Raw genomic sequence first — 17,528 nt, 5'->3', positions numbered from 1 at the left:
AGGCAAACGGTCGGTAGTGCTAAATGCAAATTATGTAGAAAACAGGTCCTCAAGTCCAGTATTGTTGCGCATGCGCTACAAAAGTTGCTGCCGCAGAAAGCAACACGAAAAGCATCGGGGGACCCCTCCAAAATAATCAAAATACCGGTGGTTTATCACTTCGCCAAAATGATGTTTTCTTGAATTCCCTCTATGTTGAATACCTGCGGAGTAAGTATTGTGTCTTACGATAATTTACTTAACATAATTTCCTGACAGTTATGGATGGCAAGCTTCCTGGAGCCGGGTGGCTTGCTAACGTTAGCAATAGCAGTGGCACAAAGAAGTGTCTGAAGCTTTGTAGTGCTGTGTGACTCGAGGTGTGTAGCTAGTTGGCTAGCTAGCTACGTTACCATTGACTGTTGCTAGCTGATTCCAATATCACGTATATCATATTAACTAACGTCATTAGTGAGCTAGCCACTAAGATAACATTAGTAGCCAGTACCAAACTCCTTCGTGCAATTCGTTCGTCCTGTCGAATTTAGCGTATATTTGCTGGTCTGCTGACGTGACGCATATCTTTAGAACATCTTACCGAGGCAACGACTAGTTTCCTCTGAATTATATCCGTAAAATATTTTGTAAAGTCGTCTTATCTTGGTCTTGATTAGTCGTCAGTTTATTAAGGTAAGAAGCCCTTAAACCATATTAAAGCGAGATCTTTCATATCAGTCTGTTGCTGCATTTGTTATTGCGTTATTCCATTTAAACAAATAGTTGTAAACTATACATTAACAGCCGACAACCTTTTCACCATATGCCAGGGCTTGTGCCCTATGGTTGGCCATTTTGTGTATTTTTTTCCTCTATAATTTAGGCGCATAGCTTAGCTATCCACTGAACTGCTTTCAATGACAACTAGTTAGTTAAACGCATTAAACACAAGAATTGCTTAGCCCTTTGTGCTCATGGGAAGTCTTGTCTGAATTGTTGTGATTAACTATTGACTTGGTCCTCTTTGAAACTGCAAGATTGAACAAGCCAGCTGGTTGGCCTGTAGCCTGCCATTATGCAGTCTATGCCCTGCTGGGTTTGAAAGCAAGGCGTTTATATCTCTACAGTCACAGTGGCTTCGGGCTGTTTATTGCAGACTGGAGCACAGAGCTCTGATGCCAAGTGATTACTGGCTGCCATTTTTTTTAAAGTGTCACAGTAATGCACATGGCAGAAGTAAGTGCTGAGTCATTTAACAGTCATTAATCCCTGCAGCGCTGTCCCTCCTTTTACTGTCCTTTTCTCAGCATGGTGAGGAGCGTGTATCCCATGTTGCAGTAGTGGAAGTGTGACATGCTGGCCTGTCTGCCAGCATCAGGTTATCCTGTCAACCGACTTCTCTCCCACACGCAGATGAACACTGGACTTCAAAAATGTAAGCAATTTTTCCTTTCTTTTGGTTATGCTATGCTTGCCATTCACAGAAATTCTCATCCTCAGAAAGCTACAATTTTTGCATAAATAGATAAGTCTCAGTTGTGGTTCAGTTTCTATTGAATGTAATTTCCTGATGAGCCCTGCATTTGCTCAACATTCTTATTGTTTCTTCACAAATTCTTTAGGGGAAACTACACAGAAGATGAGATCTGTCAAGTATCCTACCCCAGCGGAATTGGATGCCTATGCTAAGAAAGTTGCTAACAATCCACTGACCATCAAGATCTTCCCAAACAGCGTCAAAGTACCTCAGAGGAAGCACATTCGCCGCACAGTTAACGGGCTTGACACCTCCACCAGTAGCCAGCGCCACAGCCCTTACCAGTCTCAGGTCGGCGCCAAAGCGGGCCTCCTGGCCGTTCTCCGAGTGCCCGCCAAAAGCATTGTCAAAGAAGTGGACGGTAGCCGTGCCCGTCTGCTCTCCAAATCCACCATGAACCCTCACAGTGGGCAGTATGTCACTCAGAGCACTTTAAACCTCCCACAGCCTGTCCCCCATTTGCAGGGTCTGTCTCAACCTCAGGTCATGGCTGCTCAGAAACCAGGACTCCCTCACCCGCAGGCTTTCCAGCAGCAACAGAGGATGGCTCGCCCCATGACTTTACAGCAGCCGCAAACTATGTCCCACCATCCAACTCTACAGCAGAGGAACATGGCTCACCCACAAGTTTTACAGCGGCAACAGAGCTTGTCCCAGCTGCAAACCTTACAGCAACAGCAAAGCCTGGCCCATCCACAAACCTTACAGCAACAGCAAATCCTGGCCCATCCACAAACCTTACAGCAACAGCAAAGCCTGGCCCATCCACAAAGCATACAACGGCAACAGAGCTTGCCCCACACCCAGACTCTACAGAAACAGCAAAGTCAGCCTCGGCCACAGACCCTGCAGCAGCAGCATATCACTCATCCACAGACCTTGCAACAGAATCAGACACTTCCTGATCAGCTAGCTCTGCTGCAGCAACAAGGAGTGGCCCCGGGCATGAGGCATATGTCTGACGCAGCCCAGCAGCCTAGCCTGCCAAACTCCCAGGTCCTTCCGCCGTCACAGTCCCTCCCTCAGGCTGCCGGCGCAGGACCTGCCCCTAATGCCCCGCCTCAGCAGCAGCCCCTGCCTGGCCCCTACGGACCCAGGAAGCTGCCGGATGCTGACGCCCCACCAAACGTTACCGTATCTACCTCCACCATACCACTGTCCATGGCAGCCAGTCTGCACCAGAACAGGCCTAGTGATTTGAGCAGCATTGTGCTCCAGATTAATCAGTTTTGTCAGGCACGGGCCAGTGTGGGCGGCACTTCGGTGTGCGAGGGCCAGATTGCAAACCCAAGCCCTATCAGCCGTAACCTGCTCATCAGCGCCAGCTCCAGGGTGTCCACGCACAATCCCGCACTGGGCCCCTTACCTTCCTGCCTGTTGGGTGGTCTCCCAGACACCGCCCCTGCCACTGTTGTCCCACCACAGCCTAACATGGCCGCTATGAACAGGATGCCTGCTTTCCACTCAGACATTGAACATAAACAACTACAGCAGCAGTTACAACAGCAACTGCAGCAACAGCAGTTACAACAACAACAACAGCAGCGGTTACAACAACAGCAGCAGCAGTTACAACAGCAGCACCATCATCAGTTGCAGCAGCATCAGCAGTTGCAGCAACAGCAGCAGCAGCTACAACAAAAACAGCAGTTACAGCTTCAGCAGCAGCAACAACAGCGCTCCTGGAATCAACACCAACTGGCTCACATGCAACGCGCTCCAGAGGGGGCTCACCCTTGCAAGAACCCTAGGATGGAGGCTCCCACAGGGCCTGGTTTCCCAACCAAGAACCTCAGCTACCCGCACAAGCTGTGTGCGTCTCAGTCGTTCCCTCTAAGACACAGTACAGACAAACCAACATCCTCGCCCCCTGTCAAGCTCCCTGACATGCCCTTCACCAACGGGCACTACATGCAGCCACCCTGGAGTGGGGTCCTGCCGGGCCCGAACAACAATGGTTCAGGTCCTCAAGACCTCCCCCATGCTTTCCAGGGAGCACAAGGAGCACCTGCCTTGGACTGCACACCTGGGCCACAATTCAGGGGTGCCCCCCCTGCCCAGATCAAGCTGATGCAAAATGTGGAGTACCTTGGTGGGGAGTTCCAGGCCCCCTGCTTCCGTGAGCAGAACCTGGGTGTGACGGGCAAGATGCATAGGCCTCCGATGGGTAGGGCTGCTGAGCCTAGCAATGGTAGAAACGTCCATGCTCATCACACAGGCTATAGATAAAGCTTGAAGTCAACTCTTCTACTGTTTTAGCTGCCTTCCTCCCAAAGCTCCATTTAGGTGTACCTATGTTTGCTCTCCATCTTGCAACAAATCAATTGATTATTCTGCCCACCTCTTGATTGACAGCTGCCAGGTTTTGTTTGATAAAATAGTCCTCAGGTCTTAAGGTATGTGAACCGTGGTATTAGATTATGGGTTTAGATTGTTACTCCAATTATGAGATTCCCACTATTACAAGGAGGGTGGACATCCTTTGTATATCCTGGGAGTTATGGCAAATTCCCGAATCCAGATTAAACCTTGTAATCCCTTACAATGGTCAGTAGAAATATTCCATGGGTGACATAGATCTACCTTTTACAATATGTGTGGCCTTCAACTACAACTTCCCACTGACAGGATCTTGGTATGTTTTCCTTTCCCTATGTTTACATTCATAATAATCTATAAGATTTTCATAGTAGACATAAACATGTTGGAGAGTATATAATTTTATGCACCTATTGGAGCTACCTTGTCAATGGGGCATTTTTGAACGTCAATCACGCTAATTTTCCAGATGCTCTCTTTATTTAAAGAGCAACTGATAAACAATTCCCTCAACCTCATAATTTAGATTAATGTGCTAGAGCCATAGTGTCTTGTGTGTTGATAAACCTTAAGTCAAAATCGCTTTGGAAATGGTAAGCCTATGTATGTTTTTGCAAGACTGTTTTAATTCTTCAGTTCAACATTTTTACTTGAATTTCTGGTATAGTGAACGTGTCGACTGGATGGAAATGTTATGATCAACATTAGCTAAAGGAAAACACTACTTACTAAATTGTTGGCATTCAATGTCTAAGAATCATGTGAAATAGATGAGATGCGTAGCCTTTCTCACCACTGGATGTGTGTGTGTGTGTGTGTGTGTGCGTGAGACGACCAGGTGTATTACTTGCAAGCATGCAAGTACAACAGTTCATGCAGGAGCAGAAAGGTTTTCCATTTGAGAAAAGCCTACAAATCCCAGAGTAGGTCACCTGCCTGTGTGTTGTATTAAGGCATTTCTCCAGAAGCACTATTCCTGTCTGTCTACCTTCTACCTATAAAAAAAGGAAGCGTAGTCAGTCCCTTCATGCAGGTAACTACGCCATGCTTGGTGGATTTCCTCTGTTCCCAAGTCTACCTTGCCTGGAACCTCATTGTTGTTCAGCCCGTTTGCTTTCTCGTCCTTTAGCTCTTGAAAATAGCCTTACATTTTACTTGCCCTCTCTATACCGGATATGTTAATTTACTCTCTACGCTGAACTTGAAATCAAGTGTGGTGCAGAGCTTGATATGGAAAGTAGTCATAATATTAGTGATTGTTAATGCAAATTTCTTTATTTTAAGTCACTGTTGATTTGCAACATAAAACTAGTGTTTTTAAAGGGTTAAATATGAATAGTATTTAGCAGAGTTTTATAGATGTGTAGCACTGAGCTGTAATACTGGTCCCCAGACTACCTTACTTCAGTTGTTTTACTTGACATATAGCCAGATTTTAGTTCCTTAATTTATTTTCTGGACCACTGCATCCTGAAGCCATATGTTTTATTTCCTCATAGGTGCCATACATAAAGCATATCAGACACAAGGACAATGCAATCTGAGGTCTCAAAACTGGCTGCACTCAGCAAGAAATGCAAATTGAATGGCTTGCAACTCTAACCTTATGGGTTGGGCTGTCTTCCTTGATGGCCATAGATGTTGTGACTTTCTTGTTGTCTTTGATGTGCCTGGCCCTTGAAGCTGCTATTGAATTCCATTCTAAACACACACTAGTGTGATTTGTGTGTGTGTGTTTAGTAATGATGTGTGAGTTGTACTAGTGGAATAAAAGTTCCTATTGATGGGTTGAGTCTCTTACCTTTTTGAAATGTGAGAATATTTATGGTGGAAGAGGCTGACTGTTGTTGCAGTGAACCAAGCAATTTACATGATATACCTGTTTTGTTTCTACTGCCATGTTACAGCCCAAGACAGTCAGGTTCTATCATTTGTTTCATATGAAGTGCCTCCAAAGGGCTCAAAACTGGGCACAGAATTGGTGTGTTTGTGCCAGGATGTGTGAGGCCAAGGTACTTGCATACAGGTGTGTAAACCTACATAGTAGTGGACTATCCACTGTTAAGACCAAGCTACTTACTCTAACTACTGAAACTGTGTCATGGAATGAAGTGTGCCACTATTTCCAGACACTTTAGAGAGTCTGAAACTGTTGCTGCTGAAATTACTGACCGAAGGGACCAGGCCACCACTCCCACAACCCTGGTCCAAAGCCCAGACTCACATATTGTATGGGTGGAAAAATGGGACTGGTACCGTTCTTTGGACAGTTTATAGGTAAAGCAAAACATTATAGGGTTGTCATTTATCTCCTCAGTGGTCTAGATGTGACCTGAATGACAGTGGGGGAGCTCACTTTCTGTACTTAAAGATGTTATTCCAGTTGCCTATCCTTAAGGAAACGTCTTGCACAAAAACATTCTCCCCCTTACCAAAATAAAGTTTGCAGTTTCAAAAGGTATTTTGTCCAAGACTCTTTATTTTTTACAACTGAGTGAAGTCTGAAGCAAATGCAGTACGTTTGTTATACTTTTCATTTTGATATGGAGTCAACTTGAGACAACGGTATCTTGTTGGCAACTCATGCAGATACAAAACTAAGATAATAAACTGTAGTAATATAAAACTTGTTTTAAACGAGATGCTTTTAGATAATTGCATAAAACACACAAGGAAAAAAGTTTAATTACATTTAAAATAAATTGTGGGGCCCAAAACGGTCTAATATTTGACTGGGTGACCTCAAACATTGGCAGTAATGTAGCCTTGTCTATTTTGTCCTTGATTCTGCCTGAAGCTGAACCTCTTCAGTAAAGGACTTAGTCGCAGTTGATTCCCTGTAAATGCATTCAATTGAGTAATTTTAAGTTACATATTTCTTAGTATGTACAGATATTTAGAGAATTAGAGTCAAAGATCACCTTGCTGCTCAGTGTTTTCATGGGAGTGTAATTTGGTAATTTCACAACTCCCAGGATCTTCCTCATTTATGATTCCCAGGTTTGTCCGCCATTTCTTCCAATTGACTTCTTCTACCCTGGTTTTTAACAAGTCAATTTTACATGTTAGTCTACTTAACTGTAACCACACCCACTCCATCTTTGATTGTACAGGACACTTTACCGGAAAAACCTGCGATGGACGTCTCCAAGCTTCTTCACCACTCCCGACCTCAGTTTTTTCCTGAGGCACTTGGGAAGGCTTCTCTCTAAGTCTAAGATGGTATGTGCCCTCTGTGAATGCAAATCACAATACAGAGATTATTAGCAGGTAAAGAGGCACACGTTCTTCCATTTTTCCACTGAAAAATATTCACAAGAAAATATCAAAAGAATCACTTTAATGTTGACTTGGTACCTTTACCTGTAATTTCCAGATGCTTTCGCTGTCTCTGGAGATCTTCTCGACAGTCTCACTCATGAGGGCTATGAGCATGTTGAGCAGCAGTATGTAGGTGAGGATAATGTAGGAGATTAGAAGAATGTAGAACACCTCCTTATACTGGACCTGGTCAGTAAACTCCAGGTCACCCATACCGATGGTAAACTTAAACAGCTCCAGGGTGGTAAAGCCTATGTTGTTATAGGTTGGCCTCATGCAGATTTCAGTTCGAAGTCCCACTTTCCTTGACAGAGATCTGAGAGGTGGATTCTCCTCAATTAGCACCACAATAGCTGGGAACAGATTATAACAGAACAGAAACATAGCAATGCATATCTTGGTATCCAGAGAGTTTTACACAAATTGTTTGGAAGATTGTGATTACCTATAGAAAAACCTAAAAGAAAGACGATATAGACAAAGAGAAATCGTACAATGTCCCCCATGATCATCTGAAAGAGAAACAGCACAGGCACAATACAAACATGTAATTTCACAACATTGTAATTGTATTCCCAGTGTTGTCACTAAAAAGTAATTTTACGTAAATGTAAAATTATTTTACTTTTTCTAACTTACCCTTTGCATCATGACACTGTAGATTCCCATGTGTCTAGACCCTCTGGTGAAGTAAAGGAGATTGATCCAGGAGAAGGCAAGTGAAAGCACCAGAGGTCCGACATATTCCGTCTGACCACAGACATATAAAACCACACAGACCAGAAGGAGCACAGCCTGCAGGAGACTAAGGAAGAGGTCAGGATATTACTAATGAGGGACTGCATATACATATCACTTGCTTGATTTTGGGGGGATACTCACAATAGAATATCGCAAAATCCGTCAAGATACAAAGCCTGGCAGTTTGGGGGTTTTCTTTTTAGATTAATTATCTGTGGATAATTGATATCGATTAGAAATATAAGATTTTGTTTTAAATTTGAAGCCACATATAGGCTATAGTAATATAGAATATACTCACCCCTTTACAGAGGAAGTATATTGCACCTATTACACTAATAAACTCGCCAACAGTACGAAGGCAGTCAAGTGGTGTGTCTTCTACAGGAAATGGTGGCTGCAATTAACAAAGGCAAGTTTCAGATAATCAAATGATAATGTTTCTACTGCTAGTACTATTGATGTGGCTTAATGTATTTTTGAGTTACCTGTCCTTCCTTTCTGTAAAAGGCCACAGCTGTGAAGATACCCAGGTATACCATGTAAACTATAAAATTGACGAAAAACATCTTACTGGCAAATATATCCCATTTCTCCTCAAGAAGTCTGTGTAGAGGCTCTGTTTCCAGCATATCGTGGCGATTCTGAGATTAAAACATTTTAAAACAAAACAGGTATGTTGAAATGTTGAAGTAGTATACAACTGTCACCAATAACTTAAAATTGTCTGTTGGAAATATGTAAACAAATCAACTGTGACGTTCCACAGATAGATTTATGGAGCATAAGCCTATTCTATCCCATTCTTTCAACTCAGCTAAATCAGACATTCTGGCATTAAAAAGTCTACTTCTATAACCTTGGTCTCCAATTTACACATTTGTTCAACATCTTTCACTTATTACAGATGTGACTGTAATGTGTTTGTACCGGAATCCCACTGCCGTAGACAATAATCTCCAACACCGAGTTTGACTCATAGGTGTCGAGGGACTCCAAGTCATACAGGGATGAGTGGATGGGTCCGTAGGCCCACTCGGTAAACTTCCTGGAAAGGTCTCTGGTCTCTTCCTCTGTGAACTCACGCTGCACCATGTGTCTGAAAATCTGGCCAACAACAGGTAAGCAAGACTGCATTAACCTTAAACACAGCACAGGTATGTGAACTTTGTACCATTCATTAAAAATGTCTATAATAATTGTCTTTTGATGGATACAGTATGTGACAAGATGGCATTCTGCAACAAGTTGATGTGGGTTGTAAATTCCTCATCATCATATTAACTTGATGATCCACAGCGACAGCTATGTGGAGTGTGGACTAACAAGTTTACATTTTTGACATTAAACAGCTGCACACAGTTAAATGTTATACACCTAAAATATTTGGGTGTTGGCACACATACCCCAATCTTTCCTGTCTTGGCGGCTAACTTTAAAGGAGTCATCCCATGGTTGTTTTCAATATCCTCTAGTTTGATTTTGTCATTTGTTTTGCTGTCCCTTTCCTTTCCCAGTTTAGCATCCCGTATAAGAATCTCATCATATATTCTTGTGACAAAGTCAGTATTTTCCGGGGTGTTGTCTGCTATGGCGACCAGTGCATGCAAGACTGTGGGTTCTCCATGAGATAGGACACAATGTCCAGCTGATTGGTGCAGGCTGCCAAAGACAGAGGAAGCTCACCTATTGGACGTAAGGGCCCGAACATGAGAAGTATTAAGGTAATTATGATACAAACTAAATTGTAGCTTCATCTCATCTTTTTTGTCTTAAAACAAACTTGACTGATTAGCACATCAGTATCAAGACAGCCCTTTATACAGTACACAATTTTTGGTTTACTTACTAATAATACATAACATTAATAGCACTCACCAAAATAAAAACCAGGCTTTGCATATTGCTGGAAGAACTTGCCAGAGGCTTTGACCTGGACATCGGCGCCTTTCTCAACCAGAAGTTTCACTAAGTGAAAGCTTCGTCTCTCAATAGCAACATGAAGAGCTGTCTGACCTGCAAAATAGGAATGAGTGTGCTCAGGCATGGTCAGACAAAATATACATGTACATAATGTAATAGTCCCACTCATAGATGAATAGACATATCAAATAACCAATTACATTTGACTAAGAGAATGCAAAACCTGCGTCAAAATACCCTTTCATGCAGACCTTGCAGATTTCATAGATTTACCTACCTTTGTAATAAATGTCTGTGTAGGGAGCATTTACAAAGTTTTTTAAAACTTGTGAACCCCCAGTTATCTCTGCAATCTCCAGAAGAGTTTCTATAGTGTCATTCTTGCCATCTTTCAGATTCAAGAGGGCCTTCAGAAGAGCTGTTTTCCCATTTGTTGGATCTAAACTCATGCATGGCATTTTAGATGGTTAGATGGCAGGTATCTTATTCAAATATCATACACCTTAGTGTGATATGCCCATAGGCAATAGTTTCCTAGAGGCAAGACTGTCTCACCTTTAAACTCTCTGTCTGTAAGATGTTTCCCTGTAAGTTGAAAGTACTCCAGGAATCCATTTAAAAGACAGACATCTCCTTTTGATGCTGCCCCAAACAAACGTTCCATATTTAATGTGTTGTGTTTGTCTCTGCAATGTAGAGACCGACATGTTCTTATGTTTTACAAAATACACAATGGGATACACCGTGTACTCACACTGTGAATAATGCAAAGTAAAGGGTGGGGACATGGGTGTCATGACAACGAGGGTCATCTTTTTTCACTGTAACATGACACCATGTTTGATAAGTTTTTGTTTTTATGTTTAAACAGTTGAACTTGTCTAACCAGTCCATATACCTTAATACATTGTGCCATTGCTATATTTGTTATAGAGATCCAACAGTTAAACATTGATCAGAGATAATTATATGTCAAACATACCATCGCACCACCAGGGAAAAACTGGTTCAAGATCAAGTTCGAGCTTACCTGCTCGGAACAGGAATGGGAGAATCCATTGGGGGATGACTTGCATCACCCCCCACAACATCAAGCAGCTTACTGCCATTGTTATCCACATCATCATCCTCTGTATCCTCTATGTCTTCTGTGTCATTTGTAATATCTCTCTTTTTGCCAAGACAGTCTTGAGTGGGGTTTAGGTGCATGATGTTGAAGTCTTGAACAGAAATCCAGCTTCTTCTACCGTGTTGCTCTATTCAAATGTCTAATTGTTAACCAATTGTCAACTGAGTTTTAAAGGTTTGCTGCTGTTGTTGGGTGATAAAGTAGGAACTGGTAATTCACTCGGGATGGATGTTACCTTGGTTATGCTCCTCCCACTTACCACAGGGTATTCTATAGAGGATCAAGATTTTCCAGTAGTAAAACATACCTTCTAAATGTAAGGAAACATGGTACTACACACATTTTACAGTAATACCTGATAGGACTGAAAACTGATCATCTTCCATTAATATGATCTACTATGCAAAAGCGTATTGTTACATAATACAATGTTGTGAACTGAATACACACACTCAACTGACAATTTGTTAATGGCTTAAAATAGCATTTAAAAAGCTACATTCAAGGCAGGAACTGGCTATGACAGTAATGTTTTATACCCTTTATAAAGTCTGACAAGACTAACTTATCTAGTGATCTTTGTAACAGCTGGATTTAGTTGGTTATTGGATTTAAGACTTAACTAAACTTAACTAAACTAACTAAACAAAAAAAAACATTACATTTTGGCCTTATGAAACGTTGGCATTACTAATATTTTAAGAGTAAAATGGACGATTGGCTAATGGGTGTGTGTTAAATGCTCAGGTACAGTACCTGTTTAACAGGTAACTAGTGAAGGAAATGCCTTTCACAGTTGAGGAGCCCCTTTCATCTAGTCTGGCTCTGCCCTCCTACGTACTTACGCTCAATTTTGATTTTGCTTCTGTACTAGGTCTGGCCATGAGGTAAGTAAGTCAGATGTCTCCGGTTGATTTTCTACCGGCCAATCAGCGAACAGAGGGAGTGGCTGTCGTGCGCTAGTTTGTGTTGTAGTTCCGTAATGGCGGCGGAGAAAGATGCGAGCGAAGCCATTCGGCCCGTTGTGGCAACACTGCCGAATATCTATAATAAGCAAAATAATAATAAGCAAGAGCAAGAACAAGTTTTGTTGAGTTTTGTTAGCCTGGCGTTGTCATACTCATAATTCTAGTCAGAATATGAGTCTGAGAACTCTCCGTTGGGCTGTGACTATGGGGCGTGTTTCAAACGAACCTGGAAAACAAATGCCTCTTCGCTCAATTGGATAGATCTACAACCAATCAGAGCAACATAGTATGTTAACTTTGACCGAATCCCGTAGGAAGGACGGCAAGAACATATTTTCCATCGACAAATGCCTTGATTGCCTTTAGCGGTAGCCATGTTTGTTCAAAACGAATTCAACTTAAGCGCTCTTTTGTGACGTGGGTGATTACGTTACTGTTGATCATCTGTCCATCATCGTATAAAGCCCGCCCTGGCAATTTCATTGGTCCGCCCAGATTCTGGTTTTCTGTAGTTGTCCCCAATACGAGACCCTCCAGACCCAACTTCCCGACCAAATTTTTTTGTGGGCGGGACGAAGTTGGGCTGGCAGCCAGGCTAGAGTTTTGTTGGTGGCCATGATGTTGTGGCCCTCCTCCCCACGGGGTTCGGGAACAGTTTGATTTTCCAGCTACGGCAGCTAGCTCTGTTACAGTAGTGGTGAAGGAATTGGCTAAGGCGAACGCTAGCGATTGGTTATAGCAGATCAGAGTGGCTCTGGGCAGATCCAATAGTTTTAAACTTCAACAGAGTACCTGCCTACAAGGCTACCTTTCATCAACTTTGTAAGAACATTATAAAATGGTCAAATATTTCAAAAATGATTTTTGTAATAATTTGTATTTATCAATACAGTACTTGTCCAAAATGATAAGGTGTCTCACAATTAAAGTGATCAATCAGAAGAGCATAGAGTTTAAGACTAGCGGAGACAGCACAGAAACAAAAATAATTGAAAATCCAGAGAAAAACAAATAACTCAAGAATGCAGCTGCTTAAAATGGTGAGGTCAGCATGTTGAAAGCTTATCCACAATGGAAAAATACTAGTATCCATCCATAAAAGTATCCATCATCACTTCAATCCAATGTATTTTCAAATGTTTCCTTTCCAGTCCTGTTTTAGCATTTTGGCCTGCTCCAGGTCAGTGGTCTGATACCAGTGTGTACAAGCATTATTTGTCTCAAGTATCAGACAAATAACTTTGTCTGAGGTGTTAAGATAGTGATATAGTTGCAGCTACATTTAAGTAGCCACTGTTGATTCTTCGCTGAGTTGCTACCATGACAACTAAGCCTTTGGTGATAGGAGACGTTGAGCCATCATGGCTACTATGTCTCTGGTGATAGGTCAGTGAGCTGTTGCTGTTCCAGCCGTTTTGTGTCCTCTATTTTGTTATGGTTTTTTAGACTCTTATTTTTCCTTTGGAAAGACAGGGTAAATAACTTAATACAAGTAATTATTTCAAAACATCTTTACACATAACATCATAACTTACCTAGGCACTTCAAACTTCCTCTCTCGGTAGAACTCACTCTTCTTCATGAGGTAAAGCAGGACCATGTCACAGAGGAACACTCCCTGCAACATAATAATGTCAAAATATTCACTCTGTGTATTATGTACCTACCCATATGGTGTGGAATTATAACTGTTCATGCTATAACTGAACACAACACTGAACTTAGATTATGACTTCCTGTGGGTTTGGACGTTTATAATCGAAACTTGGGTAATGTAACACTTACAGCACCCATCAAAGCGACTCCTGAGCCTATATTGATAACCGTAGGAATTATGCTGAACTTCCCAGCCTAGAGAAAATAGAAGAGTAAAATGACTATGTACAATGTATTAAAGCGACCACACCATGAAACAAGGCCAGCATTTTATATAAGAGCAGCTTTAAATAAAAATTCCTTACGTTTTCTAGTTCATACCTTTCCATTCACCATAATATCTAGGCGGACACCGTACACTTTAAATAGAGTTCGGTAGCTTTCCCCTGCAGCATTTTTGTAATAGCGAGCATGTCTATGAAGTCAAAACAAGGATAGGTCCAATGAAAGGATTTAACGGTGTTGTTTAGCAGCATTACATTGTGTTATGTATTCATAATATTTATCCTTTCCTAAGAATTTTTTTTCAATCTATTATTGGGTATGTACGGTTGTGTACTTCTACCTTTGGCACGACAGGTTACCTGAAGTTGAAACCTGATGTAATGGAGTCACTGGAAGCACTGATGTCCAGGCGAGTGAAACGATAGCGTGGATGGCATTTAGAGGAGCTCTTGTCAAGGTCACAATTCCACTCTATCAGAATGCCTACTGAACCACCCTGAGTGGGGCAGAAAATCAGCACCCATGTAACAGAGTTGAAATTAAGTAATGTGTAATCAAATTGCTAGATTTTCCGTGGAGTAGGTGGCTGAAGCATTTCTTTTTAAATAAACGGTGGTCGCTGCATGCGTGACTCTGCAGACCAGATCAGTCCCGGATCAGTGAGAAAGGAAGGGAGATAACAATTCCGTCTGTGCCACTCACACAATATTTTCTGTTACATTGCTCACTAGTGGTTTAGCACTTATTTCTGGTAAACGTGTGTTAATCTCTGAACTCTCAACATCCCGTGAAACTCACTCTCAAGGCCATGTCTTGGAAGCTGTGTCCCGTTCGGTTTGTAATGTCTCCCAGGCGGAATATAGGGCAGTAGGGGTGGAGGACCTCGTCATACAGACATGTTTTTAGATATGAATCGTTAGATGTGTCCAGAACATTGGATCTAAAAATTACAGTGTTAGAACAACATAGTGGAGACTACTGATTTGTCATATTGTGTGAATAACAATTACTTCACTTAAGACGACTTACTTTGAGAAAGAAAATTTTGGAAATCTGATGAAATTCTTTATGTAAATAGTGAAGTTCTCTGCTTTTCTTAATATAGGGCCCCTGTAATAAAATTAAATGAAAATGAGTTGGTAATAAATATACCAACAAGACAGGAAATGAGACATTTACTTATACTAATAGTACTACTATTGAGTGAGAGACTGTGTGTTTTATGAGTGTGCTTGTGTGTTTCCTTACTGTGGTTGGGTCTTTCTCTCTACAGGACACCAGCCATATATTTCACAGGTACCAGTAGAGTTCCTATCCCTTTTTAAACAGCGACCACTCATAACACCTGCAGCATCATAAAAAAGTTTGAAGGTACAACTTCCAGTCCCACCTCTGGTAGAAAATAGAATGAACTCAGCAGGACCAAGGTGATGGTCTTTACAAGTAATGGACTTTAATTAACTACATAACATTTTGTTCAGTCAAATTAAATGGAAGGTAAGTCCATTTCAATCTAAAGCTTCACAGTAATCCCACTCAGGAGTTTGTTTGGCCTCCTACCGTTACCGGCAACAACCGTTTCTCCCTCCACACAGTCCTCATTTGCCCTGCAGAGGCCGTCCAACACCTTGAAGCTCTGAAAACAGACACCATCTGGTTGAACAAATACAAAGACTTTCATCATGTTAGTAGGCTAGATTTACGTTAATGTAAACAGAACCTTATCTCTGTTACAAGGTAGTAAAGAGAAGCTTTAGATGTAAATGCAGCGAGGTGTGGGTACTCCCAGTGTAGATAATTATTGGGACTTTGGTCTTTGTAGGGTTGTATGGTTGTTAGTTGGTTGGGCCAGGACTAGGAGCAGAGAACAGATACTGTTTTTTAAATAAATTGCCCAAAACTTCCCAAGATGTGATGAAACCAATCAAATTTCCACGGATACCACAATGTTGGCCATTATTAATATAAAACTGCAGTTTCACCCAAAAATCTAGCAACCATCGGAGGCAATGTTGCCCAAATAATTACTAAGTGTATTAAGGACGTTGGCGGCAATGTGACAGCAATGTTCTCTCTGATGGACAGAGAACGTGGGAGTGTTTACACAACACATGTCTTTCTCTCAGCTGAAGACAGTGCCTCAGATAGCTAAAGGCATATTACTTTTTACAGTGTTCATAAATAAGAGATTTCATTGCTAATCTAATTAAGACATCTGTACTTGGAGGACATGGAGAAGCAGCTAAAGAGTTTCTGTTCTTGGACCTGTATCTCCAGTTTGGGGACTCACCATCCTTTGCTCCAGTGGGTGATGAAAGATGTGGAGATTAAAATATTGCGATCCACATTGTGAGATTGTGGCTAATCTCACCCCTGTCACCTGATTGGGTGAAGGTTAAGAGTATCTTAAGTATATTGAACCACAGCTCTAAAGGAAAGGTTCTTACCTCAGCACAGAAGTCCAGCTTCTGGTTTGGTGTTTCTATAAAGTTAGTTACAATGAATAGTGCTGCATCACCCTGGAAAAATAGACAGATGTGTGAATAATTTGACCTCGTAAAGCAAAAGTTGCCATTTGTTGCTGATTAAGCAAATTGTGTCTATATTTGGCTATAGCTTTGTTGAACAGTGTACATGGAAAGGTTGGTCTCACATAAGGAGGAATGACATAGTCTTCAGGCCCCCAAACCAGTAGCCCAGACTCTGTCGTGTTAGTGACAGTCACACCCTTCAGTTTAGTAATCACAGAACTCTGGATGGATTCTTCTGTTTCTTGATAGCCCTTCTTGGTCAGGAAAACCCACCTTTTCAGGAGACGACAATTGGGGGGTTCAAAAAGCTAGATTCAAATTAATCCAAAAGTGTAGTAAATGGACTTCTGCAGGATACTAGGACTTTAACATTGAGCCAAGACAGTAATCTACCAGACTGACGTCTAAGCATTAGGTAACAAAACAAGTAACTTATTGTTTTCTGATCATGCAAAAAGTGTGCTTGTGCACAAGTGGCCAAGTCAGTCAATGATTCATGAATCATTCATCTGTATCAAGTATTCTGGTGACACGACAGGCGATCCAGCAGTAGCCTATATGTAGCCTAATCTTTCTTTCAATTTGAAATGTTATATGTCAGTTCAGCTATGTGTAGGCTCCCGATGAGTAGCCTATTATTTATCTTTTTCTGTCATTTAGACTTAAGCAGGTCAAGTAAGTAGACAGAACATGCCGAGTCACTTACCCAATAATGTATCCAATGATGAATAATTGTACAAGTCTGTATAAAACGCCGACTGTCTTGTTCTTGGCAATTATATATTTTTCAGTCTTATAGTCAAACAAGGAAAAAAATTGTGTTTTCCAGTAATTCCCGGACATTTTAGCGTTTTGTCGACAGCAAGCAAACGAACTCTATGCAGTGACGGTAGTCGTCTAGCCCATCTGCAGACACAGCGAAACTAAAAGCTGCAGTCGTCGCAGTCCGGTGTCATCAAAGTTACATCGAATAGCCATCCTTTTAGGAATTGCGCTGCTTGATTGTACCAATAAGCAAACTAAAAGGCTTACGAATGCATTGACCATTGATTATTATCACACACCCTATTCAAACTCTTATTCAAATTCCATTGGAACGTACGCTTCACTGGGCCATGATGCATGGCACTGCGGTGTCTGAAGTAGGAATAGCAACCTGGACGTGTAATTCCTTATTAATAGGTAGGCTATGGAATGGTGAT

At 41.7% G+C, this 17,528-nt stretch overlaps 3 protein-coding genes across 6 annotated transcripts; 1 reads left to right on the top strand and 2 right to left on the bottom strand.

Annotated features, from left to right (window-relative positions):
* The first annotated feature begins 75 nt into the window (after positions 1 to 75).
* On the top strand, positions 76 to 6,291 carry fam222bb (family with sequence similarity 222 member Bb). 2 transcript variants are annotated; one of them, XM_062472558.1, is made up of 3 exons: positions 76 to 210; positions 1,284 to 1,411; positions 1,599 to 6,291. In XM_062472558.1, exons 2-3 carry the CDS (start codon positions 1,330 to 1,332, stop codon positions 3,740 to 3,742), a joined length of 2,226 nt encoding a protein of 741 aa, XP_062328542.1. In that variant the 5' UTR covers positions 76 to 210; positions 1,284 to 1,329; the 3' UTR covers positions 3,743 to 6,291. The 2 variants fall into 2 exon arrangements, with proteins under 2 accessions (XP_062328542.1, XP_062328541.1); XM_062472557.1 differs by lacking the exon at positions 76 to 210 and adding an exon at positions 273 to 669.
* Positions 6,292 to 6,297: 6 nt separating this feature from the next.
* Positions 6,298 to 11,246, bottom strand: LOC134028766 (transient receptor potential cation channel subfamily V member 1-like). Its single transcript, XM_062472556.1, is given in 16 exon segments — positions 6,298 to 6,669; positions 6,754 to 6,869; positions 6,956 to 7,065; positions 7,196 to 7,506; positions 7,599 to 7,665; positions 7,793 to 7,958; positions 8,036 to 8,106; positions 8,196 to 8,291; positions 8,383 to 8,538; positions 8,825 to 9,001; positions 9,301 to 9,509; positions 9,512 to 9,580; positions 9,773 to 9,910; positions 10,095 to 10,256; positions 10,373 to 10,503; positions 10,848 to 11,246. Coding segments are annotated over 16 exon segments (2,253 nt in total). The 5' UTR covers positions 11,027 to 11,246; the 3' UTR covers positions 6,298 to 6,574.
* A 1,282-nt stretch (positions 11,247 to 12,528) lies between these two features.
* p2rx8 (purinergic receptor P2X, ligand-gated ion channel, 8) lies at positions 12,529 to 17,432 on the bottom strand. Of its 3 annotated transcripts, none has more exons than XM_062473640.1 (13): positions 17,033 to 17,432; positions 16,449 to 16,599; positions 16,243 to 16,314; positions 15,356 to 15,431; positions 15,044 to 15,140; positions 14,825 to 14,905; positions 14,594 to 14,735; positions 14,155 to 14,291; positions 13,892 to 13,985; positions 13,700 to 13,765; positions 13,450 to 13,532; positions 13,191 to 13,373; positions 12,529 to 13,157 (listed from the first exon to the last, which is right to left on the bottom strand). In XM_062473640.1, the coding sequence occupies exons 1-12, from the start codon at positions 17,167 to 17,169 to the stop codon at positions 13,283 to 13,285; spliced, it is 1,227 nt and encodes a 408-aa protein (XP_062329624.1). In that variant the 5' UTR covers positions 17,170 to 17,432; the 3' UTR covers positions 12,529 to 13,157; positions 13,191 to 13,282. The 3 variants fall into 3 exon arrangements, with proteins under 3 accessions (XP_062329624.1, XP_062329625.1, XP_062329626.1); XM_062473641.1 differs by having other exon boundaries at positions 12,740 to 13,148; positions 13,182 to 13,373; XM_062473642.1 differs by lacking the exons at positions 12,529 to 13,157; positions 13,191 to 13,373 and having other exon boundaries at positions 13,876 to 13,985; positions 17,033 to 17,431.
* Positions 17,433 to 17,528: the final 96 nt, after the last annotated feature.

This window comes from Osmerus eperlanus, chromosome 11 (genome assembly GCF_963692335.1).
Source record: "Osmerus eperlanus chromosome 11, fOsmEpe2.1, whole genome shotgun sequence".
In the NCBI taxonomy this organism is placed as follows: Eukaryota; Metazoa; Chordata; class Actinopteri; order Osmeriformes; family Osmeridae; genus Osmerus; species Osmerus eperlanus.
The sequence above is the reverse complement of the archived record's forward strand: the minus strand, read 5'-3'. Positions and strand labels throughout refer to the sequence as shown.